The sequence below is a fragment of the Epinephelus lanceolatus genome, chromosome 6 (assembly GCF_041903045.1).
Source record: "Epinephelus lanceolatus isolate andai-2023 chromosome 6, ASM4190304v1, whole genome shotgun sequence".
Classification (NCBI taxonomy): domain Eukaryota; kingdom Metazoa; phylum Chordata; class Actinopteri; order Perciformes; family Serranidae; genus Epinephelus; species Epinephelus lanceolatus.
This window is the reverse complement of record NC_135739.1, coordinates 25077973-25104362: the sequence shown is the minus strand read 5'-3', so window position 1 is coordinate 25104362 and position 26390 is coordinate 25077973. Positions and strand designations below refer to the sequence as shown.

Below are 26390 nucleotides of genomic sequence, written 5' to 3'. Positions count from 1 at the left end.
AAGAAAAGAAGCTCCAATAAGCAGATGAATGCAGAGTGACAGTGGTGGTTAGATGGAGAAAAGGAGTAGAAGAAGAGATGGAGGAAGAATGGGAAGCAGGAAAGAGATAAATTCTTCACTGCCCAGAGCGAGGGTTAGCCTTTCTCGTTAGAGAAGACCTGCCAGTCGTCTGCAATAGGGCTGCTTCCTATGTAATACCCCATGACGTCATGTTTTCTAACCTTTAGGGCTGCTGAGCACATGCTTTCTTTCAGCATTGCTTTTCTTCATATTTTATACACATATCCACACCTTGGAGCACAACCTTCGTCTTCCACTGCTGGCCACTGAGCAGCCCCACTGGAGCATTCTGGGATCAAATGCCTCGCTTAAGGTTATCTTTCTGGCTGCAAGAGGGGAAAATATTGCTGATTTACTCCATTTGAATCCCCCCCAGGATTCAAAAAGACTGTTTCTCTAACCTTTAGTCTCTGCTTACCCCTAAAATACTGCCTTTCCCATATGCTCACTATGAAAACCATAATGACCAGTTATTTTAATCACACTTCAGTGAATGAATTGCATACATTTAAACAGTCACAGACCATTTCGTAGACACAAAGACAGACAAACACACACAAGCATTATTTTTTGCTTTCTCATCTAAGCTCATTATGTCCATAAATCTTGTTTTGATTTCTCATGTGGTAAGAAGATGCTCCTTCACGGTCGATATCCTGTTTTTATTGTACCGCTACATTGCTGCCTCTCTGTATTTCCACCCAGGGAGATAAGCAAACACTGTTCATCTTTAATACGGCTTCTCGTTGGTGAAAGAGGAGAGATGAAAATCCACCATAGGAGCCTGATTTAACATCGCACAAAGGAAGTGCAAAAACAAACCGCAGCGACCTACAAAAGATAGCATGTGATGCACTTCACCTCAGCATTGTGTGTCTGTTAAATAAACTAAAATCTCTATTGTCAGAGCTCTGAGCTGCTTGTTGTGGCCTGAACCAGGTAGCAGCTGATGCACAATGCTTCACTCCCTCACTGGTACTGTAAAGGATCTCAGAAAGATTTGGTTCTGGGGAATCGACACAGCTTTATTCCACTGCAAAATGATCTAAATTGAGATAATGACAACAGTAATGTCTTTACCACAACGTACAGTAAAAGCTTCAGGGGGCTCCAGTGGCTCACAGCTAATGATCAGTCTGTGCCTGATTTTTTTTTTATAGGAGTGCAAGGCCTCATTGATTATTTATAATAATCCTAAAAGTTTTTTTAGCAACTTCCATCAAAGAAAGTGGGAGCAGAAAATGACCCTGAACTAAAAAACCTGAAATCCTCAAACTTCTGCACTGCAGTCTCCTGGACCTCCTCAGGACTGAGGAAACACACGCACCACACACACACACACACACACACACACACACACACACTGATTCAACATTAGCTCAGGGGACAGGGGTGATGTAATATTGAAATGCAGTCTGCTTTTAGTATTACAGCTCTCCTGTCCAGACCCTGAGGCTCCATGCTGGGGCATATGTCTAAAAATTGAATCTGTCTAGCTTCAGGTAACTTCACGCCAACTCAACTGGACATGGAAAAGCTCTCAGCTGTACCTCTTCTCTTTTAAAGGTCACCGCAAGTACTAAGTTAAAGGAGAAAAGCACTTTTTCGTATAAATACGTATTCCCTGCTTTATTGAAAACAGGAAAGAGACGATAACATGCAACAAAGTTCAAGAGTTGATCTTTTTATAGTTTGTTTCCAATAGCAACATAAAAAGAAAGAAATCAGTTCATCACAGGAAGGTGTGTGATAGCCAACACAGAGCACTGTTCTGTGGCATCTTAATTCAAGGATATAATATACTATAATTTATATTGTGTTTAAAATGTAACCTTTGTTTTACCAGGACAGTCCACAGAGAGAAATGTCAACATAGCCGTACAGTTTACTGACAATACAAACAACTCGATAAGACATGAAGCGAAAAACAGAAAAACTTTAGGTTACTTGCGTAACCCCGGTTCTCTGAGTAGCATGAGTGAGTGTCTGACAAGGTCACGCTGTAAGTGTTCCCAATGTGAGACACGAAACGAATGCTATGAAAGAGAACTTTTATTTTATGCACTTGCTAATGTTTACTAAAAGTACCAACTTTGCAACAAGGTGACAGATACCTTAGCCAGCTATAGCAGGAAATCCTTAACTTTAAAGGAAATGGCTACTTTAGAATGAAAACACAGACAGTATTTACTGACCCTCACGCCGACAAGAAGTCCAGTGTAGTTTTTGAATCCACAAAACACATTCGGGGTATCGGATGATAACAGCTAGCCGGAATAAGACGTAATTTACTAGCAGGAGAGATTCAAGAACTAGCACCCCCACTAGCCATCAGCTAGTCTTGCGTGAGTTGCCATGTAAACACAACACGCCTGCAGGGCAGGCTAACTGACCACGGTGAGAAATTATGCTATTAAAGTGGAGTAAATTACGTCTTTTCAAGTCAATTTTGCTTTCCCCGACTTCAGGGCACTTGGATTACATTGGACGAGCCGTTCTGACGTTTTTGAAATGCATTAGCGGAGTTTTATTACACTTTCAAAATGTGGGTTCCATGCACTTCAAGTGTAGCTGTTATTCCGGCTAGCTGTTATCCTCCAATACCCTGAACGAGTTTTGTGGATTAAAAAAACTACACTGGACTTCTTGACGGCATGAGGGCCAGTAAGTACTGTCTGTATTTTCATTCTAAAGTAGCCATTTTCTTTAAGGGCTGGAAATTAGCATCAACCATTAGCCAAATGCTGGTAAAATATGCAAGTGGCTGCTAGATCTGCTTGAGTCACCAGCCAAAATAACAATAGTAATCTATTAAATGGCTGGTAGATTTTGGAATCCACCAGCCACAGAGGCAAGTGGACAAAAAAGTTCATTTCCAGCCCTGGTTACAACTAAATTGAGGTGAAAGTTTTAAGAAAAACCTGATGAGTGAAAGTCAAACTGAACTGAACTGAACTGAACCACTGAATGAATTGAACCATGACTGTTCCCAGTAAACACAGTTACTCAGCCACCAGTCACACAGGTACTGGTGCATCTCCCCTAAACTCAGCTGAATTACAGAACTGGAAGTTGGACAAATTCCCCCACAGTTATCAAAAATCCTTTAGAAACATAAAACCTTCCTTTTCTATCCCTTCTCTCTGCAGTTTCCTTCTTGAATGGCACATAGATGGCACAACTCCTTTCACAGCTCGCCCAATGGTGAGCAGAAATAAAAAAAGCTCTCGCACACAATTGCACACATGCCCATTTTGGAGGCACAAAATACCAACTGTGAGGTCTGGCATCATTTGTGGGAATGGAGCTTTTAAACAGAATACCTTCCCCCTCCATATGCTCCAGACCCAACCTAGCAATTATATGGAAACCTCAAAGCTAACCTTAGAACACTATCTGGGGACAGGATCACGGCTACCAGCCAGTGTTGACCCAGCCTGGAGATACGCCTGCAATGCAAATCCTTCCATCATGTTTGAAAGGCAAGGCTTTCTGGGTTGAAACTGTTTCATGTGTGAGTGGTGATAAAATACTGTTTGATTTAGTTTAAAGGGAAATACCACTCATTTTACATAAACATGACATTTACCTGGTGTTCAGACTAAATCCCTGCAACAATACAGATAGGATTTCAAAGTGCAACAGTAGGAAACCTGCTCTTAGCTAAATCTGATACATAATTCTGCTCTACTTCTAAAAGTTCTATATTCTCACACACTGTCTTTGTCCAAAAAACCTTGCTTTTCTCTTCCTGTCATAGTCTCCATTTTACACTATATGAAATTTAATTGCAAGAACCCTAAACCTGGGTCTTTAACAAAGCAGTTTTCTGCAGTGTTGTTGATTTTACCAGTGTACGTAGGATCATGGTTGTCTTTCTTCTGGCTGCACATATGTTGTGCTAAATGCTATTTATGTGGTGGGAAAGAGAGAACTGTTTTCTATGATCATGTTTATACGAACAATCAAGGCTGTTCTCTGACTGAAGTCACTTCATTTTAATTATGAATCCATTACTGCCATTTTGTTGTGTTGTTCTTGTACCTGCTGACACATTTCAAAATCACGTTTGATGTTTAATTCATATGTAAATTGCAATTAAAGCCCAAACTACAATAGTATAACCAACAATAATGCTCCTTTAATTTAATCTCAGAAAATGAGACTCCTGTATAAAGCTCTGCACAGGGCCAAATCTGTAGTAGCATAAATTCATTACGGATTAAGTGCTATTATAGCCTCACCAAACCTTGCATTTGTAATGTCGGTAATAAGGAGAACCAGGTGAATATTTTAAGATCTGCAGAGTGAGAACGATTTGTCACAAAATCCCCTGCGCTACATTCTGAAGAGAAAATGACACAGATTTTTCCCTATTAGTATAATAAGCTTACTGTGCCATTACACCAGATCAGAATATATAGCATTTAAGCACTAGCATGGGTCAAAATCTGCATAGAAGTTTTACTTGCTACCTTTTCATGTATGACTGCTGCACAGACATTTCAAACGTTTTGTTAAAGCTGACATGAGGAATAATCTTTTTCAAACAAGTGAGGAAATCTGAGGCTGTGTGGTTTTATTTAGATAAGCTTTCCAATTTCCGACACTGAACTGAGAACATGAAGGTGTTAACTATTTAGTTAGTTAAGTAGATTTTTTTTTCCTCAACAAAAAAATCTGTCTAAGGGCAGGTTACTTCTTGAGGCTGAACCAGGAGGCGCTCACCTGTGAGCTTCCCTCCAGGGCCTGGCTCCAAAGGAGACCAAAGACAACGATCCATACGGCAGATTACTTTGAATTATTCTTAGCCTGGCCCCTGACCTGGGATCAATTTGCCTTGGGTAACCCTTTCAGGAGATGTTCCCTCTGAAGACAAAGCTCCTGGGCTCACACTATCTCCTGGATGCAATTGACTGATTTTTTCCCCCTTACTACGTTTTGAATAATATATAGATTGACAAATAAATTTCCTGATTCGGAACATAAGCTTCCTGTCTGCACTGTTCAAAGGCTTCTAGACAAAATTTAGGCTCCCATGTTCAGGGTTATTGTCTCAACCATCATCAAGTGGACTCAGCATTACTGTTTTGTTCTTTGCAGACAAATAAAAAAGATATATCAGTCTGAAGCACATTCTTATCTAGTACAGAAAGATGCTCAGGACTCAGGACATCACATAATGTGCTCCCTGCCTAACCATCCATACTGTGCTGCCTGGGAGTCGCCGCTGGCATTGAGCATAACATACTGGCTGTGACTTCGCCAAAGCCGACGACAGAAAGTACTTGGATGGGCTTCCCTTCCACCCTGCTGCTTCAGCTCGTCTTTGTTCGTGAGATCAAGTGCAGAGGGAGAGAATAAGGACAGAGGAAGCTAGTTTGATGTCGAGAGATATTTTTTTCTGCCTAGCACTCAGGTTGGCTTTCTGTACTTCACCGTGTGTCTGTGTGTGTGTGGATGTGTATCTTTGTGTGTGATGTAGCGCCTTAGAAATGCCATCTGCCTGTTTGTACCAATCCAGGATTTCAGTGTTCGCCGCCTCAGAGCACGGCAGTGTTCTCACTGCACATAGCTGCACATACAAGCACAGACTGCGCATACGACATATGCAAGCATAAGCACCCCCACTCTTGCACCCACCTACACACACACACACACACACACACACACACACACACACACCCTGCCTGCTGGAGTGTAACCATGGAAACGGAGCGCCTGCCCAATAGGGGTTGTGATGGAGGAAGCAGAGGAGAGGGAACATGGGAGGAAGTGTATTCACCTCTATTCATCCCAGCTGTACAGTTGATGAATCAATCTGTCACACAGCAAGCCTGCACTGAACACTTTTTAAAATGACTATAGTGTGTTGAGTATCAATATAATATTCTTTAAATATTAAAATGTATATTTAGGGACTGTTTTTAGGGAAGTCTTTGCATTACAGACTGATGCTTACATTTACTATAGCACAATACTGTTGTTACATTCTTGATCAAATGCTGTAACACACATAGAAGCACAGTAACCGATCATACAAATATTTTATTACATTATCTATCACATGAAAAATGAGTGTGGTTGTGGACTATATTGGGGTTTTCCTTTTGTTCTGTACAATAATTCAATGTTTCTTTTCAACTGCATTGTGGTTATTTTTCTGTATTTGAGATATTTTTTAAACGTTTTATGTACTATTGTCTTTGTATCCTACACTTTGGACTTATGTGCTTCTAACTGAGTTTCTAAGCTTAAATTGTTAATTGGTTTCTTCTTGTTTTTAGTGCTATCAAGAAAATCAGGCCTTTACATTTCAGAAATCAGAAATTAAAACACATGCACACTCATATAGGTGAACATTAACGAGTGACATTGACAGGTCATAATAACATTATTAAGCATTAGTAATAATGCTGCTTTATCAGTTGCAAGAGCGATATTTGATGGTGATAATGATCTGACATTCCTGTGTTGTACGTCAGCAGCTCACCAGGAGTTAATGAGTGAATGTTTTGGCTTTCAAATAACTTGCCCAAAACATCTGTCTTGTGCCGGGTCTGAAATTAGCACCTAGCACCCACCAAATGCGGCTATATTGTTGGCAGTGGCGTGAAAAAACGTCAGGCGCGACACATTCTCACTTTGGCAGACAGACAAAGAACAGGCACAACAGACAGACACGTCATAACTGTTTTAGATGCAACACTATCGGCTGAAGAACCGCATTTGTTTTGATTGACAGTGGAGGTTCACTGAATTCTAACCGATAACCAGCAATAAAAAGATGAGATATATCAGCTGCATCAAACATGTCTGACATTATTCTTTACATTGAATGATGTTTAAATGATCTAAATATTACTGCTTCATTTAGCACATAGATTTAAAAGGTGGCATATATAATTTCTGGATGGCAGACAAAAAAATAAAACAAAAGCCTTGCCTTCCACAATGCCTGATTGTGACAAAAAGCTCGTTTTCAGACCCTGGTTGTGTGACTCTGACTGGTGCTTTTATTAATATACTACAAGTGGCAAACAACTGAGAAGAAAGCCAGCATGGGAGTTGGTTCCACATTACAATGGCCTGTTGATAATTTGCCATAAGGCCCAAGAAAACAAAAAAAAAAAAAAATCAGAGTGCTTTCACATTAAGTAGCGTGGTTTAAACAAGAACTACAGAATAAACTGGCTCATGTTCACATTAGAGGCACATTTGCCACTAATGCTGGATTTGAAAGCATTCTCTAACATAAGTGTGACTATAAACCTGTCTGTGTTATAGCTCTACTGACATATAGGCACAGACACACCCATATAGCTTATAAAGCTACTCAGAAGCCATATAAGGTGCTGTGCCTCTTCCTCTCTGTAGTTCACTGCGCATAGATAGATGATAAGAGTCTGATTTATATACTACATTAAAAACTCTAGGCAGCAATGTGACCTATTTACCACCGCGTTATTAAATATTAAAGCTGTGACATTCAAGGTTCGGCAGCCTGGAAGAACACCGCGATGAGGTCAAGGAAGTAAAGCATACATCCCCAAGTTACTTTCCTGTGGATGATCGACAGGCTTTTCCCCAGGAAACTGTGAAGCAGAGGTGGTGCTTCAGATCACGGCACACTTCGTCATGTGTGCAGTTCATTTAGTAGATGATAGTCTTAACAAGAGCCATATGCATTGCATTTTTTGCATTTATTGTGTGACCCTGTTATTTCTTCCTATATATTATTTATTTATTTAATTTTAGATACTGCTCTGATTTCTAAAGAACAGGCTGTATTCATTATCTTGTACTTAGAGTATAGAGCAGGGGTGGTAACCTGCGGCTTCAGAGCTGCATGTGGCTCTTTAGACCCTCTCCATTGGCTCCCTGTGGCTTTGACATGAAATTATATGTAAATGAATAATTGTTATTTTTTAACATTGAGATTTTAATTTGTCATTGTTGTAGGCCAAAAGTGATTCTTGCATTATACAACTGTAAAAATGTGTACCCTATACATTGAATTAAAACATATTTTACATTTCATCGACCAAAACGGGCGTCATACATCTACAACCTGGTGCTTTTCCCTCTAAATTTTACTGAACTTTAGTAGTGGTGGCTAGCCAGAAGTCTCTCTAGCTTGGCTAGCTATGGATCCGAATCCAAAAAAGGACAAGTCTTGAAGGAAAACAGTGGATTTAATATGTTCGGACAGATTTATTTGCTTTCACCACCAATGCTGCAAAGTTAAAGTACTAAGTAATTATAAATAGCCCACTGCAGAGTAGCCACCTTGTAGTAAATCATATGAATGAATGCTCATTGGGACCTATTTGTAATATTGATAGGCTAATTTGGTCTTAATAGGCTGTTCCCTTTATTCAAATATATTGAGCAATTACAGACATATTTTTTTCCCCTTTTTTGGCTAATAAAGGCTCTTTTAATAGTAAAGGTGGACACAAAATTAAATGAACACCTGTACCATCTACTGAAATCCAAAACAATAATCCTGCATCTTTGCAACTAAAAACCGGTGAACTGGAAAAAAGCAGTGCTTGTCCCTTTCTCGTTATCACTGCTGAGGTGCCCTTGAGCAAAGCAATTAACCATCAGTGCTCCAGTGGGGCTGCTCAGAATCCAGCAGATTGTACAAATGTGGAACAGAGTGCTGTTGCAAGAGTGTTCATGTTGAGTGAAAGAACCCAGAGTAAATAGAATTAAATTTGAATATGCCAGCCACTGTTTCTATACAATAATCACCCTCTCTGCCTTGCTGCAGGGCACAAGGAGCACTTCTGTGCCACTCTACACTGTGCAATTAGCTTCATAGATAATACACTCGGATGTACTTAACAACACAGTTACACACATGCGTATGTGCAGGAGCAAACAGACTTCATTTTCATTCATCATCTGCTGTTGATTCCTTGGCTTTTCTGGATCTTGACGTCATTCTCATCCCACTCAATCTAATGTCTCCGTAGGAACGGGGATGGATTAGCATGTCGATTCATCAAGTCAAGATACTGGTCTTTAATTCAGAAATGTTTGTCAGACGATAATGGTTACCAGCTTTCATGTTACGTTTTCTAACTGACCGCAGCTGCAAAGAAACAATCTGAGAGAAAGTGACATGCAGATAATTTCCCTGTACACGTTTGTATGATTGTTGTTTGTGTGTGCTGGAGATGAATTCTCCATTGTCCCAGAGTTTCCACTCAACCACTACGAACAAAGCTGATCACACAGCACCGCCACTTTGAAAAGAACACAGCCAAGAACTAGTATTATCAAACTGAGCAATTACAGCCTTTTGATAATGAATTTTGGCTACTATAATACCTGCACAGCGGTGCTTCATGTGGGCTGTAATGTGTAATGCTAGAATAATATTTTCAGATCCTCAGCCCACCTCCACATCTCTCCCCTCATTCTCTGCGGGCACTACAGGTGGAGGAGAGCGTCAGCGATACAGAATGTGTGTAGGCGACCAAGTGGGCGGTTACTGCGATCATCTTCACATGTGGGAATCCGTCACATGGCCAAAGACAGAAGGATGAGTGGGCAGAGCAGTGACAGAGAGAAGGAGCGGGGACAGAAAAAATACGATTAAAATGCAAAGTCAGTTTGGCAACCTCGTGAAAATGTCAGCGAATGTTCTCAGTTATGACATGTGTCAGACAAGACATCAGCAGCATCTGACTCTGCTGCTGACTGACCTACTAAAGCTCCCTCGCACATCCCCGGAAGTTGCTTATTCTTAAAATTCTTCCACCTTATGCAAACTGCTGAGTTACAAAAAACGCTTAGCTTAAAATGCAACGAAGCAACATTTAATGACATTACTGGCGCTCTTATTCCGAGCAGATTACAGTTAGAACTGCAGGAAGGTGCTCAGTCTCTTGATCTTTCACAGTCTGCTCTAGGACTAAAACCAGTTGTGTTTTTCTTTGAGGTGAGCCTATCAAACCATTAAAGTGCCCTCTCTATCTCTCAGAGAAGAAATGTTTTCCTCCAACTCTCCTTGAAGTCTCTGCACACCCCCGCAGCACTGAGCCTGGACAGCTGCTGGTCACCTTGTCAACCTTTAGTTAGATGTTGAAGCAGTTTCTGAATAATAGATGAGCCCCCTCCTGAGCTGTCATTCCGATGTGCAGCAGAAAATCCACATGAACTGTCTCAAGTGTGTGATGTCTTGATAGTAAGCAATATATAACACTTTTGCATAATTTTTTGTCTCTCATCTCATTGAAATTGATTAAAAACACTGAAAATAATAATAAATAAGGCTAACAAATCTGTCTAACATCAGCTGGGCTACAACAATATGGGCCCTGACACACCAAGCCGGCAGTCAGAGGTTTGTCAATGTCAGGCCGTCGGTGAGCATCTGTCGCCCTAGTTTTTGTGATGTGACCAGCACAGTTCGCCCTTTTCAGCTTTTTTCGGCTGATTCAACATGTTGAATCCGCCTCTGAGCCAGAAGAGCCCTTTGGTGAGTAAAAATCCAGCTGATTGGCTGATCAGCTCAGTGCATGATAGGGGAAATGGAATGAGGAAAGTAAACAAAAAACTAAAATAGGTAAGATGATCTTTTTGGCCCCTGAGCTCTTAGGCAGAAAATGTTTGTAATTCTTTGTGTTATTGTTCACTAGAGCACAATAAATAACATTTATTCTTTCAACATGCGGTTGTGTCGTTCATATGCTAGCTGGCTACCTAGCATCTTGAATCCGTCCTGTCAGTCTTCTGGCTTCTCTTTTTGAATAAAGAAGACAGGCTACTGCTGCCTGCTGATTTGTAGACTCATTTCTTCTCATTCAGGTGCAGAATGTATGTGCAAGTTGGCTGTTGGCTGTAATGTTTGCGATGCATTCAAGTGCAAGAACTTAAGGGAAACAGAAATGAGGAAAGTAAACAAATGACTAAATTAGGTAAGATTATCATTTTTAGCCCTTGAGCTCTTAGGCAGAAAATGTTTGTAATTCTTTGTGTTATTGTTCACTAGCGCACGGTAAATATCATTTATTCTTTCAATATCCTGTTGTGTCATTCATATGCTAGCTGGCTACTTAGCATCTTGAATCCGTCTTGTCAGTCTTCCGGCTTCCCTTTCCGAATTAAGAAGACAGACTACTGCTGCCTGCTGGTTTGTAGACGTATTTCTTCTCATGCAGGTGCAGAACGTAAGTGTAAGTTGGCCATTGGCTGTAGTGTTTGCGATGTGTTCAAGTGCAACTTTCTGCTGAGACACAGGTGATGTGAGGCGACGCAACAGTCTGCCTTTGTCGCCACTAGTTCTAGATCGATTGGGTGTGTCTGGGCCTTTTAACCTTTAGCATTTATCAGGCCATGATTCTGTAGATCTAGATCTGAATCTAGGTGATAGATGGGAGTGATTAGTAATAGAAGTAAAAAGGACTAGAGGAACACTGGAAGAGGAGGAAGGAATAAAGATGGAGGTAAGATGCAAGAATAAAGTAAGAAATGTGGATAAAGAAGCCCCAGGGATGGAAGAGGGAAGGGGTTTGGGAAATTTTATGGATTGAGGGGCAAGATGGCGGAAAGGGAGACAAGCAAAAGTGGAGACAAAAAGAGAGTGTTGTTAGGGCGGTGGCAAAGGGGAAGGAGTAAAAGGAGGAATGCAGAATTTAAGGCTGGAAGATGGAACAATTGAACATAAATAAATGAAATGGCAGAAGGTAGGTTCACAATCTTCTAGCAGCTCATTTTCACATTCATAACAACCTGCTTAGTCACACACACACACACACACACACCCCGCTGCTTTCTGGCAAACCACTCAGTCGTGAACTGTGCCGGCTTAAAATCAAATGTAAAACCCTATTCAGCTCTGGACCAGAAAATAAACTGTGAAGAAAATGTACTCACACACATGCACATACACAACATGTGAGATAAGCTCACACTAAAAATACTTGTTGTCTTCACTAAACAAAGTGCCTGGAATCTAAACCCCAACAAAACTTAAATAACTTCTGAATTAGCATACAAGGGAAATTAAAACCAGCAAGACTCTACAAACAGACTGCAGGCAAACTGTGTGCTAATCGTGTCTCAATTGCAACTCACTGAAGCAGTAAAGCTTCCTATTGAGACTTTGCCCCCAAATAATGAGGATCCCTCGTTCTCAATCAATTGGATGCCTGCAAAGTTATCTCTGAAGTGAGCTCCAGCACAGAACAGTTGAGCTATAAAGATGGTGAGAGATGACACATACACACAGGGCAGTAGATGCCTTCGGGTCTAAGTCAGCTTGTGCTGTTCCAGTACAGACAGGCTTGAAAAATCTGTACCTGGAATACTGAATACATTACACCCCTTCTGTCTTGTAACTTTTATACTGGTTATTCATTGTTGCTGTGTTGGTTTACTGCACTTGTTTACCAGGCTGTGGTGGTTTTGGATTATATTTGAAATCAAATGTGTTGTACAAATTGTTGCTATTATACGAAGTTATTGGCCATTGAGAAAAAAATGTGCTTTCCACTACACTGAAGTGATTTCTTTCAAAGAGCACAACGCAAAATGGATGGGAACCTCATTTCCGAAGTCACAGTGGTTGGCCACTTATAACTGAATGACCACAAAGTAAGCACTTTACAAATCATGCCAGCAGAACAGCTGCACTGATCATCAGCGGTAAGCTTAAAGGTCCATTTATTAAGGTTAATTGAATTTAATCTCTATTTTGATTTATTCAGCTCTTTCTACACACCTGTGCTAACTCTTAAAAATAAAATACCTTGACTAAAGGCAGCAACAAGAGCAAAATATAACATTTGAAGCATACCACTCTGTTGCGACGCAGCAGGATCAACCAACTTGTGCACGAGTGCATGCGAGCACAAATATGTGAATGCGGGCACAGCTTCCTGTTCTTGTACCTTGCTTCTTCAGAATGTTCTCTTTCCTGGTTAACTAGAGTTTGAAAGGCAAGCTGGATGGAATGAAGGAATGAGGAAAGATGTGCAAAATATGCCTCAGGGATTGAGAAAAAGAAAAGTCGCTATCACTGTACGGTACAGAGCTGGTGTCGACTTCTATTGCTGGGAATACTCAAAATAGAAAGTTGGAGGATTTCCTAGATATGAAGACCACTATGAGATAATATGCAAAGCAGGAAGTTACAAAATTGACTGTATATCCCCATTTCAATCTCACCAGTACCCCTGAAACTCAAATATGGATTTAAAAAGCTCTCTCACCATTTGAAGAGGCCTCTTTCGAAGGTCCCTCTCAGTGACCAGCCTCTCCTGGTCAGTGACGTAGAGTCCGCGCTGAGCCAGTGCCTGAATGACGGCATCGTGGCCCAGCAGTGGCTTGGGAGCGTCGCTCTTCAGGATGAGGCTGCCGGCCCTGCAGTAGAGGTCCGCAGACAGCAGGAGGCTGGCCACGGGAGGCTTCAGGTGCTCCTGCTCATACTGGTCTGTGTAGAAAGGGTCCTTTAGGTCTGCTGGGATGCTGTCTGTATGAGGGAGGGCAGACAATGAGATTTAGAGAGTCTTCTGATCTCCTGGGAGGCTCAATAAAAAGAACATGGCCCTAACGTATTTCACTTGAGGCATATGAACAATTTGCACTTTAGACATTAACATGATGGCAACCAAGACCACCACAGTAGCATATTTCTAATTTACAACATCATAAAAATCACCACCATCAACGAAATATACAGCTCGGCAGGCTCACAGAGAAGTGTGTGATAAAAAATACGGTAAGTAAGTAACACCAAAGAAAAGTTCAGATGCAAGTTCAAGACAAAAGCAGAAAAAAACACTGCCTTTCACCCATTTTTCACAAGCAATGATTTAAATTCTGTTGCAAACTGTGGAAACAAAAAGTGAAAATACAGAGCTGACAACCTGCGACAGAGTTTGTTTTTTTTTGGGAAGATTTTTCCTCTCAGCGCACAGTGCTCCCTGCCATCTTTGGCAGGCCCACTTCATTTTTCATTGCCATGCTTTGACAATATCTTGACGTAGATATGTGTGGATAGACCTTAGCGTTGCTATAGCAACTGCAGGAGGAGTGGAACCCGATCGATTCATCTAGTCTGTATCTCTGCAGCTTCCAGCTCCCTGGGAACACCCCTCTCACTGCCTGCCTCATCAAAGAGGGAGCCTGCCTGCATGTGTGTGTGTGTGTGTGTGTGTGTGCGTGTATCGTGTATCACCTCAAGCAAGCCCACTGCAAGGGGACAGTCCACAAATAATTCAAAAACATTGGGGTTTTTTATTGCCTGTGCCTAGTACCTGTCTTGCCAGTGTTTGCTGAGCTGGGAACCTTTCTTTATAATCCAATGCTTGAAAAGCATTGTACAGAAAATATCTGTGAGAGCCAACCCAATGCATATCCCTCTTTTTCCACAAAAAAGATTGCCTAGTTCCAAATAGGATGCTGCTGCTGCTGTTGTGTGAAAACAATAAAATACATCTGCACACACTCCAGATCCAGATGCAGAGCTCATCGCTGTGTCAGCAGCAGAAGAATAGATGTAAATTTCAATCACTGCCTGGATGTGTGCGGAGAGAAATGTGCCACGTGTTGACATCTTTACACTCCGACACTGCTGCCCATCCTCCAACACACATGCACGCGCACAAAACAGTCAATGAATCACCTGCTTGGACTGACCACTATCAACAAGGTCATCTACAGATGGACTATCTAGGTTATATCCTTTTCCTGTAAGTACTATATTCATGTTATTGATCCAAACAAAGAAATTTATGTTTTCTCCAGTCCTCCCCCTTCACCCTCCATAGATGGGTCAGAGGTCATGTTGAGTTGCAGAGCAACACGCCTAGAGCTGGCAGCGTGTTCACATATTGCTCAGGTAACTTACAAATCACATTTTCATTTCATGTTATTTTTCCTGAGCCCTGATTGTGTCTTCCAGTATTTGCTGACCTTGTTGTCACTGTAATGTACCTGCTTATTAAAGAAGACTACAAAGTCAGCAGTGTTTGTCTTTTGTGGCTCAGTTAGCTGAGCTTAAATATCACATTACTGTAACGACAAGAGCAGTGTTCACATTGATCCATGGTGTTCACTGCAGACAGAAAACTTAACGTGCATCATTTCATCAGTCATATTTGATCGAAGATTGCACATAAAATTTACTACAGTGATTCATCTTTGATTGATATGTCATTACATTTGTGGTATTTAAGGTTTTATTTATGCATGGAAGTCCAAGAAACCTTGCTTTACAACAATATTCCAGCTGCTGTTTAGAGTTAAATGCATTGATGAAGGGCAAGAATTGCACAAACTTTCACCCCAATATTTTACCCAGGATTCAAACAGGACAGCTTCTGGTCACAGTGAATCTCCTCTTAGCTCTGCTTGTGTACCCGAGTTATATCGGACATTAAACAGTGGTTTCCATTTGTGCTGTTTTTCTAACAGCACATGATCCGCTGCACAGTCTACATCTTGCATCTACTGGACTGCATATTCTTGATGCACTCCTGCATTGGTGTAATGAGGCAGATGCATGTGAAGTATTCAGAGCAGCGTAGGCAGAGATCTGGAGACGAGCCTGCTCTCCCTCTCCCTCTCTTTCTCCTTCTTTCTTGTACTCTCGCTCCCTCCCTCTCTCTAACTCTCTCTCTCTGGAGAGCTGTATTTTTGGAATCAGCCCATTTCATTCAGTCCTGATTGAAAATACACAGAGGATATGCAAGGAATCTCATGTTCACTGGGCTATTACAACACAGCACAAGGAATAATGTGCTCGGTGGCTAAAGCAGAGGAACATCATTCTGTCCACACTGAATACAGATGGAGCTGGGTTGGTTATTTTAATTGTATTTTAATAACTTCAGTTATGGGGATCAAAATGAATAATAGAGTGAATGGGAAAGAACAGAATACAAAAGATTAACAGACAGACTGTCTTGCACCTTGCATTTATGAAGACAGATTCTCTCTGTTACTAAGTGCTGTTGAGTCTGTTAAGTTATTTCGGGGGGCCGCCTACATAGATGTTTTTGTGTTGTAGTTTTGTATTATCTTTTATATTTCATACTTTTAGTCATAAAGACTGCGATCATAAACCGTTGATTGAAACACTCACACAGTCAGCTAATTCTGTTTCCCCACCCAACTCTAAATGAGAGATGTCGGAGCTGTTCGACACAGGGGCTAAGCATTTTAAACAGATTCTAAACCTGTATGAAGAAACATGTTTTTTAAAGACGTGATTCTGCTAGACAGAGGAAATAAAAACTCTCAAAAGCTCCCACTTTCAATTGTGCAGAGCCGTAACTTAGTCAACCGCACACTACTGTATTTCCAAGGCCTTTAACAAAGAGATCTTCCTGAGGACTCAGCTTTAGACAAAAATCATTTCCACTTCAGTGTCAGTGAATGGAGCACGGCATTTAAGCACAAACTGTTGCTCATTTTCATTTTTTAGAGGAGCATATTTTGCTTCTGTTATATGTGTTTCGAATGATTTGATGCATCTCTCTGAACATCAATAAAGTTGGCTATCAAGTCCAAATTACAGCTCTGATTCAGGTAAATGACCCACATTTAGGTACTGTAATGGGAATGCTGGAATAAGTTCATATATATTAGTGTGTGGGTCACACATGTGATTTGTGTCACATGGGAAATAAAAGCAAAATTAGGACAGAACACAACCAGAGAACGTGCATTTTGACCGTATCCTCAGTGCGACACTCTCTGTTAAGAGTTACTTCAGCTGCAATAAGAGCAAATGTGCAATTTTAAGAATTCTACATTTCATTGTTCTTAATCTGAAATGTGGTTTTGTAGCATCTTTCACATACCCTCCTAATGGAATACATATAGAAGGTCAATTAATAAGAAGTTATAAAAGAAGCAGTGAAAGCAGTGACTTGATTTTTTTCAATCACTTGCCAGGAGTGTTGGGAGCATTTATTTCCTTCATTTGGCCAGAGGCTGCGCATTACAGCTTTAATTGTAGCTCTAGGGCTAAGCGTTGTAAAAGCACAATGCCAATCATACCAGTTTTTCCACATTAATGGCTCAGAAGAAAAGTGATCTTGTTATGCATCTTTGTTCACTGATGCCACCTTATCAGCCCTGGCTCTGTCACCTAACATAGCATGAATGCCAACATGTGCAGTGGTGCACTTGACTAGAATTTTAAGAGACTAAAAGAATGCAAGCAGTCCTCGCTCATTGCATTTTGAGCTGCTTAAGGGTGGACAGAGATGCTGAAACCATGTGACGGACATCACAATTTAGCACATTTCCACTCTTGAGAATGAAAGATGTTGATGCATTATCTCTTCACTACACATTTCTAATAAATACCTGCTGCTCACACTGTGAAAATGTGAGTCACAACAGTATAAGGGGGGTTGTGACAGAAATGTTGAAGAAAAGAGATACTGTCAATCCATGTTGTTGTAATTTCTACTGTTGGGCAACAGAGGGTGATCGAAGTTATGTGTCACCTTTGGTAGTTTGTGTGACAGAGAACATCCATCCATCTGAAGTCAAACTGATGCAATACTGTGGTTGTACAATCAAATACATTTTATATGTTCAATACAAAAAGAGCTGCCTGTGAATGCACAGTCCACTTCAATGCCCCATTAAATGACACAGTAAAACTTTACAGAAGCATTGACTTTAATCATTTAGAGTGGAACAAATTTTGCAGCAAGTTTCTCAGCAGCAGTATAGTCTAACACAAACAACTAGATACAAGAAAAAGATGTTCCATTTAAGGTAAAAACAAACAACACAGCACCACATTGGCTGTTTTGAATCAATTTTGAACCCTAGGGTGATGATGTAGAGGTGAGACTCTGGACCACTGTGTTACAACCTTCCTCTTTTCTATGTGTATTGCCCACACTAGCCAGATAATCAGACCGAAATGTGTGTGAATGTGGGTGGCCATCCAGAGGTGTAGAACCAGGTTATATGCATACATTCCCTACGTTAACATCACATCTCTCTCCAAGATAAGAGTTGGTCTCAATCAAATTTAAAAACCCCATGTCTGTCAATTTTTAATACTACTATAACAAAAGAAACCTCTGACAACTTTTTAATTTTAAAACAAATTTTACCCTCATATTCATATTCTGAGTTAAATCCATACTGTCATATATATGAATCAAGAGTGATTTCAACTGAGGCAAGTTATGAGAGTCCATAAGGAAAAGCATTTATCAGTATTTCTTAAAGTACTATTGATTTCTTTCTGTGAGGGTTGCTGACTACAGCCACAAGCCTTTTCATTTACCCCGCATAACCGTAAACAAGCAGAGCATTTGTGTGCTATAAAAACCCTGCTGACAATGTATAAAAAATCTCCCATGTGATGCATCTCTTCCTAAATTTGGATTGCTGTTTCCTGAAGGTGACATCATTTAGGACACCTTATCTGCATGTTTCTGCACTGACTGAATGCTCCCTTTCCATTATGTTGGACAACATATTTATTGATCACTAGGATCCAGCACAGGGAGCTGGTTTTATCTGTCCTCTAGGGATGATTTTTATTGGCTTTCCAAAGGGCAATTTATTTAAGATGATCCGCAATGGGCAACATAACACAAAGGTGTTTGGTTTTACTCTGATGGAAAATCACTGTTATATTTCTACAGGGGATACAAGTGCAAAATGCTGGCATGGGTACTCAATGATGGGTCCATACTGGATATCTATGATGTCTCTTCAGTGTAAACCATTTTGTGTTTGTTTTCATGTCAGAGCCTTTTCAAACTAAGGGCATATTTAACACGTATTGCATCAGCTCCTGTAGTAAGTCATTAAAATGCTGGCAAGCATGCATTTGAAAATCAAAACCATCCATGCAGCGTGCAGCAGACTACACTGAGGTACAATGATGCACCTACCTGTCCCGTACGCTTTGGCCACCAGCCATGTGAGGCTGCAACAGATTTTGGCTCGGGAGAGGTCATAGTGCTCAAAAGACTTTATTGCTGGGGCAACGAAGGTCTTCTTAACATCCCTGATATCCTGAACTTCACCCATATTTCTCCCTGAATTTGAATTCTTGAACCCTATGAAGCAACACAACGCGAACGCATCCCACTACTGGAATTTCGTGGAAAACAATAAACGGGTGTAAAACGGTGAGATGCAGTGTCTCTCCGCAGACTGTTCACGGGTCCTTTCAGTCATAAAACACAAGACAGACTGCGGTTTTTTTTGTCTTATTCAGTCTCGTTGACACAATGAGTCGCTAGTCTTGGCGTCTTTCATCCATACTGCCGTCTACCAGTTGAAATGGGCTTCGTCAGACCCAGCCGGGAAGGTTTCCTTGGATTTCAGAGGAAAAGCTGGTCTTCACCTGGAATGGAAACAGACATATTTCCATTCTTTGGATTCTTTGGAAGCAGACGGCTTCTCCCTTTCACGTCCATGTAGTCTTGTATGGATAACGTATGTGTTTGGCATTCCCTCCCCTCTTCTGTCCTTTGGTGCCGTGGTGCGGTTTTCCTGCCGCACTGTGGCTCTCCAAGCCCAGCACCTTTGTTGCGCAATGCGCATGCGCGGTGGGTACATTCACAGATATCGGGAATGTTAACACTTTTGTTTGGGGACTGTGTTATATTGTTATATTTGTATTGGTTTTATAGTGTCATGTATTTAAATTTGTATGGTGTTGAGGACTACATCATACGTTTACCCCATGACAACACACAAATCCAAACCTTGTCATTTCACGTCCTTATTCCACAAAACTGCACATTTTAGGATTAATGCTTGAGTGTTCGATGAGCATTTGAATGCAGCGTGAAAAGGGGACAGTCTGCGTACAATCAGCCAGAAAACAAAATAAAACAAAAAAGCCTGACGCTTTATAAGAACATATCACCATATGTTGATAATTCTGACAGCTCGACTTGACGTCAGATCGGTAATTAAACCGCTTGACGACCAGCCAGTGGTTAAAATACCTTGTAGTAGCAGGGTTAAATTCTCCAGCCACACCCCGTACAGTGTAAAACATGACATCGGATAGAAGACTCAAAAGAATAGAATAGACTCTAGAAATCCCAAATACTTAATTATTTTTAATCACTTTTATTTTTCAAAAACACAAAAAGAAGTTAAAAGCTGTTACACAGGAGCCTTGCGACCGGCAGAAAGGTAGAGCAAAAAAGGCGCTGCTCTCCGAACCACATTTCCCAACGTTCACCGTTACATGACGTCATAATTCTGCGTCGGTGATTGTTTTGAAACGTTGGAAGATAACGCGTTGGAAGCAGGTATGTAATGCTGTTAATTTAAAAGATCCTCCGCGGCATTCATGAGTTAGTTATGGCCGAAGTTTGGTTTGACAAATGTTTTCTCAATAAACACGAAAAATTTGACTTGTTAGCAGTGGAAGCCAGGAGGAAGCCTTATCTGTCTTTGTGAAACTTTACTTTGGTTACTGTACGGAACGAACTGGACTCTACGCTGCAAATTTCAAAGTAAAGAACACCCCTTTTCATTGTTGTAAATAAAACGTTATTTTTGTGGAATAACGTCATGCTATATAAGCCCAGTCCTCCACCACTTTGAGAAGCTGCTGTTACATTAAAACAATGACCCCTTAAACCCATGACATTAATGTGTATCTCTGTTTCTGTTGTACACAGGTTAACTATCCATAAGAATGTTTATGCCAAGAGCCCTGAAGGTGAAAAGACCTGCCCAGGCTTCAAGGCAAGTTTTGAATAAGAAAAGCAAGGTAGATCAGGAGGAGAGGAAAGATGAAGGTACTTCAGTGACACCTGTTCAGAAGGAGGAAGCATGTGAAGACACCAACACACAGGATGAGACACAAGCAGCTGGAGACTCTGCAGGGTTGACAGAGAGCTCAGTGCGTGAGGATGGACATAAGTCAAGTGCCTCAAGTGACACAGATGATGAGGAGGAAGAGGAGGAGGAGGAACCTGTCAAATCATTTAAAAAGAGCCAAAGGTGGCCCGAGCCAGGAGAGCCTGTGTGTGTAATGTGTGGTCGCTATGGGGAGTACATTTGTGACAGCACAGACAATGATGTTTGCAGTCTTGAGTGCAAAGCCAAACACTTGGCCCAAATGGGGATGGGCACCGGGGCAGATGTGTTTAACCGTAAGGACACAAATGCAGACGAAAGGACTGAACAGCTGGCAGTTGATACTGGTGGAGTGAATGAAAGTGAGGCCGGCTATTCCTACAAGGAGGATCGGTTCATATCAGGCCTCACAGATGAGCAGGTGCAGCGAATTAAACAGGAGCTGGGCATTGAAACCCAGGGGAGAGACGTCAGGAGACCCATCGTTGAGTTTGAACACTGCGGCTTCCCTGCCACGCTAAGTGGCAACCTGAAAAAGGCCGGCTATGAGGCACCCACGCCAGTCCAGATGCAGATGGTCCCTGTTGGTCTCAGTGGCAGGGATGTGATTGCCAGCGCTGACACAGGCTCAGGGAAGACTGTAGCATTCCTGCTGCCAGTGGTAGTAAGGGCACTGGAGGTACAGTGATACTTAGTCAAACCCAGAGACACCTATTTTAAAATCATTTGCTAAACACCAGCAACCTGCATGTCACAAGTCCACATTTTAAAAATTTTTAACAGCCTGATTTGTGCTTTACATGTCTGCTAACTCTGTTTACGGCTTGTGACACAACATATAAGGTACAGTAAATCTCGGCCATTACATAACATTAGGTTGTTTGAATTAAAGTATTTATACAACTTGGAAAAACCAAATACAGTTACAGTCTGTTTGCTAATTCTCAGCATTTCTTAAAACATTTTTTGTTCCAGGGCACATTTCTGTCCTGGTTTAAGCCAGTTTCAGAAGTAGGACCACTTTGTGTAAAAAGACCAGGTGTTAGAAATACTATATGTTCTCTATTTTTTTTAGAAGCCAGCACACAGTGTGTGCAGCCCTGTGGCTCTCATCCTGACCCCCACCAGGGAGCTGGCCATTCAGATAGAGAGACAGGCCAAGGAGCTTGTGATGGGCCTCCCTAACATGAGGACCGCACTGCTGGTGGGCGGCATGCCACTTCCCCCACAACTCCACCGCCTCAAAAGCAGCATCAAAGTACAGTCTTTGTTTTAAGTATTTCCTCCTCCCCTGTTTTAAACATTTTTTTAAGTCTTCAATTTTCATCAGCATCATGTTCCCCTGTTAATCCCCCTATAGATTATCATAGCCACCCCAGGACGACTCCTGGAGATCCTGAAGCAGAGGGCAGTGCAGCTGGACAAAGTGAAGGTAGTGGTGGTTGATGAGGTATGACAAACAGTGCAATTCAGATTGGCTGGAAGTTAAGCACTCAAAAGGTCTTTAACATTGGAAAAAAAACATTGCATTTTGTGACTTTAAGAACAAAAAGGACCTAACAGGTTAAATTAACGGATTTTATATGTACTGGTACTTTGATCTTTTGATCAAATGAAAATGAATCCACCAAATATAGTTATGTTTCAGCATCCAAGGATCAGTACTTAAGATCCTTCAGAAAACCCTTCATTTGTGGTGATACAGCAGCAGTTTTAAATTGTGTTACTATTCAAATTTTGCATCATGATTAGCAAACTGTGGATTTTGTGTTTGCTAATTCTGACTAAAGTCATACCATATCCCAAAACATGCTGTAAAATTGAGAATTTACCAAATAGTATAAGAGTGATTTTGCAAATATTCAGTTGAATGCTGTTGAGTGTGTAGAAATCATACAGTTTTAAAATGGAGAAAGTCCTGGAACCATTTATATTCCTGGTGTATCATGTAGGTCGACACTATGTTGAAGATGGGCTTCCAGCAACAGGTACTGGAGGTTTTGGAACAAGTCCCCGAAGAACACCAGACTCTGCTGGCGTCGGCCACCATCCCAACAGGGACGGAGGAGCTGGCTGCCCGATTGGTCCGTGACCCCGTCCGTATTGCTATTGGAGAGAAGAATCAGCCCTGTGGCAACGTGAGGCAGATCCTGTTATGGGTAGAGGAACCCTCCAAGAAGAAGAAGCTGTTTGAGATTCTTAATGTAAGTTATAGACACGACGTTCAGATGTTGAGCTGTGTGTTGAAGAAGAATGTTTTAAAAACAAAGCACAAGGTCTGCTTGGTTCTTACTTGGGTGGAGTTTTACTTAAAGCTCACTTTTACTGCCAACATGGGGCTTTGTTTAAGAGGTCAGCAGTTTTCCTAGTTCTTGTGTAAGACCCGGTCTAATTGTTCTCTGGAACACCATAAAGTGCTTTGTAGGGACAGACACAAAAAAATAGTCCTGATACACACTGGTACCAGCTTGGTATTTTATTAACTGGCCGTTAAATGGTGGTAATTCCTCAAGCTCCAAGACCAGTCTCCCCACTACACCATATTTAGACAGCCATAGCTGCAGCCCTGGCCCCCGTCTGGAGGAAGTGGGTGGGCCCTGAGCCATGGACTCACTCCAGGAATCCCAGCAATGGCTTGTACCATTTATACAGGGCAGGGCAGGAAGGGTCCGCTTTAGTTAAGCCAGCGAAGAAGTGTTGTTGGACCACTGTGTGAGTAACAGGAGCTACTTCTCTGAGTGGAGGGTGGTTGTGATGGGGATTTTTTTTAAGGCACATTATTTATGACTGCTTATTCAGAGTATAAGGCTACTCTATGTGAACAGGGAGAAGTGGTGGAGCTTGCAGGAGTACTGTGGAATTGGAGGGGACACCGCAAGAAAACCACAACTCTGGAGTGGATATGATGCAGAAATCATTCAAAACAGCAATTTAATTTGTTGCAGCTCTTACAGCATGGTATATGAAAGTGTGCTCAAACTAAAGTTAGAAAATCATGGCATGTTCTCACAAATTTGAGCTGGAGTAGTAGATTTAGAGCTGAGAGAAGCCTCACCATTATCACATAAGCTACCCTGCTGCTCTAGGTAGAAACACTGTATTAATCAATGTGGGAAATAAGCATTTGGAAAAGGAGACAGACAGACAAACAGCCTACTTTTAATGGCACGCATTTTTGCTTTGTAAAGCTGTTCCTGCCTTGTCCAGGTATGAATGACTAGAAATAAATTAAAAAAAACCCAGATAATAGGGAACATTTTCCCTTATATGTTAGAGGTTGTCAAGGTTAAACTTGTCATATCTGCTGGGAAAGACCTTTTAGTTGCAGGCTGCAAACTGGAGATGTAAGCAAACTGGTAAATGATCTTTTCAAGCCGGCCTTGTCAGCCGTTTTTCCTCAGAAGTGTGTGTTGCTGGCTGGAGAGTCATGACTGCCATCTGCAGGCAGATTTTGACCATTGAACCTGTCCAAACATTTGAAAAGCCAACTCTAGCAAGGTGACATACACAACTTTTTTTTTTTTTACGTTATTAAACATTCCTTGCAGCCTAATCAGTAAATCATAAATCAAAGTTAAAAAGTAAGTCAATATACATAGCAGCTCAATCTGTATATGGAGTTGCTGAATGTAGAGATATGGTAATGTTGTCAAATGCCAAATAAAATGTAACATAGCTCCTGTGTTTTCCCTTGTGGCTTTGCAGGACAGCAAGCTGTACCAGCCCCCGGTGGTTGTGTTTGTAGACTGTAAACTGGGGGCTGATCTGCTGTGCGAGGCGGTCACCAAGGTGACAGGCCTCAATACTGTGGCAATCCACTCCGACAAGAGCCAGTGGGAACGCAACCGCATCCTCAGGGTGAGGCCAGAGGCAGCCAGAACATGCACTGTCAAGTGGATAAGTAGCAGCTCTCCCATGTTTGGTGTCCAAGAGTGTTGCTCCTGAATCACTTTTAGCTGGAAGACCGCAGACATGGAGAGCTAAGACGTAACAGACTCAGCAGTTTTTATTAGTATATTGAAGGCAGGAGGATGCTGTCAGAACCATGAATCCTGTGGGCAAAACAAACCTAGAAAGACAAAAGTAAAGGGCCCAAAAGTTTCTTCATATTTAGAAGATGTTTCTTACTGCATTGCAGTGCATACATACTCTGTTTCTGCTAGTTCACCTCATTCAAGCTATTTATACTTGGGTGCATACTGGTTAAAATTAGGTCATTCATAATGTTTGCAGTCCATGTAGGGTTTTGAAAGTACTGAACAGGTCTGACAATGTAATATTTGCCCTGTTTCTTCCTCAGGGTCTTCTGGATGGAGACTTTGAAGTGGTGATCAGTACAGGTGTGTTAGGAAGAGGACTGGACCTAGTCAACGTCAGATTGGTGGTTAACTTTGACATGCCAAACACAATGGATGAGTATGTCCATCAGGTTAGTAACACCCAGAGTGGAAAAGTTTAACTTCAGAGTGTGTGTGTCTTTTTTTTTAAAGCAACATCCCTTCCTTTTGTCCCCTCTAGATGGGCAGGGCAGGTCGGCTGGGACACAGAGGTACAGCAATCACCTTTCTCAACAACAATAATAAGCGGCTGTTCCTGGAGGTGGTGAAGCGGGTCAAACCCACAGGGTCCATCCTGCCTCCTCAGCTCCTTAATTCACCTCACCTCCATGAGCAGCAGAGAAGGGAGAGACAAAAGGCCAAGCAGGGGCCTGATGAAACGCTGGTCACCAAAAACAACCTCATAGACATCATAAGGAAACACGACCGTCACAAGAAATAGCCTTATCTTTCAATCATTCCTGTTATGGTTCTGTTTATTTATTGAGTAAATGCTAAATGTTTATTTTGTATAGTGTTTTATTAAAAAATAAACTTTGAGGTCTCATACATATCATATCAGCATTTTTAAATTGAAGTAGTATATGAGCTGACCTTGTCCTCAGGAGGTGGAGAGGAGGGATGATAAAGTGACATCTAGGTGAGATGCCTGCCATGCTCCAGACCACTGTTCAAGACCATTCCACAACAACAGCTGTTTTTCTAGTGAGTCAGCGCTGCGTTTCCGGCAGCTTTATAGTCACCAAACATGAGACCTGTTGCTGTTTCTCCAGCCGGGTTAATGCCGCAAAAAAGCAGAGGTTTTTTCATCAAGACATCATTGCACTAACTGTTTTTGCACTTTAACATAACCACAAGTTAATCACAGCTTGTTAAAACATTAATTTTCAACTTAAGATAATTATTATTAATTATTATTATTATTATTATTCTGCAAATGTAACATCTGTGATTTGCAGATATGCGCATTGTTAACATTTATTCTGGCAATTAGGTATAATATTCAGATCTTTCACTCAAGTAAAACTACTAATACCACACTAAAATAATCTGTTACAAGTTCAAAGTCCTGTATTGGAAATGTCACTTAAAGGAGCAGTGTGTGGGATTTAGTGCCATCTAGAGGTGGGGGAATTCAGATTGCAACCAGCTGAAACTTCT

At 41.3% G+C, this 26390-nt stretch overlaps 2 protein-coding genes across 8 annotated transcripts in view; one reads left to right on the top strand and one right to left on the bottom strand.

Annotated features, from left to right (window-relative positions):
* The window catches only part of camsap2a (calmodulin regulated spectrin-associated protein family, member 2a), a 61372-nt gene extending 41777 nt beyond the window's left edge, over positions 1–19595 (bottom strand). For all 4 annotated transcript variants that reach the window (XM_033621788.2, XM_033621789.2, XM_078168850.1 and 1 more), the window contains exons 1-2: positions 18957–19595; positions 13290–13549 (exon numbers count right to left, since the gene is read on the bottom strand). In XM_033621788.2, the coding sequence (XP_033477679.2) occupies positions 13290–13549; positions 18957–19095 (399 nt within the window). In that variant the 5' untranslated portion in view covers positions 19096–19595. The remainder of the gene's footprint in view (positions 1–13289; positions 13550–18956) is intronic.
* A 693-nt stretch (positions 19596–20288) lies between these two features.
* ddx59 (DEAD (Asp-Glu-Ala-Asp) box polypeptide 59) lies at positions 20289–25780 on the top strand. 4 transcript variants are annotated; one of them, XM_078168847.1, is made up of 9 exons: positions 20297–20336; positions 20453–20543; positions 20712–21571; positions 21968–22150; positions 22253–22342; positions 22845–23096; positions 24598–24750; positions 25193–25321; positions 25411–25780. In XM_078168847.1, exons 3-9 carry the CDS (start codon positions 20729–20731, stop codon positions 25669–25671), a joined length of 1911 nt encoding a protein of 636 aa, XP_078024973.1. In that variant the 5' UTR covers positions 20297–20336; positions 20453–20543; positions 20712–20728; the 3' UTR covers positions 25672–25780. The 4 variants fall into 4 exon arrangements, with proteins under 4 accessions (XP_078024974.1, XP_033476732.2, XP_033476730.2 ...); XM_078168848.1 differs by lacking the exon at positions 20453–20543 and having other exon boundaries at positions 20289–20336; positions 21971–22150; XM_033620841.2 differs by lacking the exon at positions 20453–20543 and having other exon boundaries at positions 20289–20336; positions 22253–22324.
* The last annotated feature ends 610 nt before the right edge of the window (positions 25781–26390 follow it).

Bases quoted from the DNA above. Each gene is read 5' to 3' on its own strand.
- ddx59 (XM_033620839.2), top strand. From the start codon at position 20,729: ATGTTTATGCCAAGAGCCCTGAAGGTGAAAAGACCTGCCCAGGCTTCA. The intron at 21,572-21,967 runs GTACAGTGATAC...TATTTTTTTTAG, and splicing joins TGGTAGTAAGGGCACTGGAG to AAGCCAGCACACAGTGTGTG. The intron at 23,097-24,597 runs GTAAGTTATAGA...GTGGCTTTGCAG, and splicing joins AGCTGTTTGAGATTCTTAAT to GACAGCAAGCTGTACCAGCC.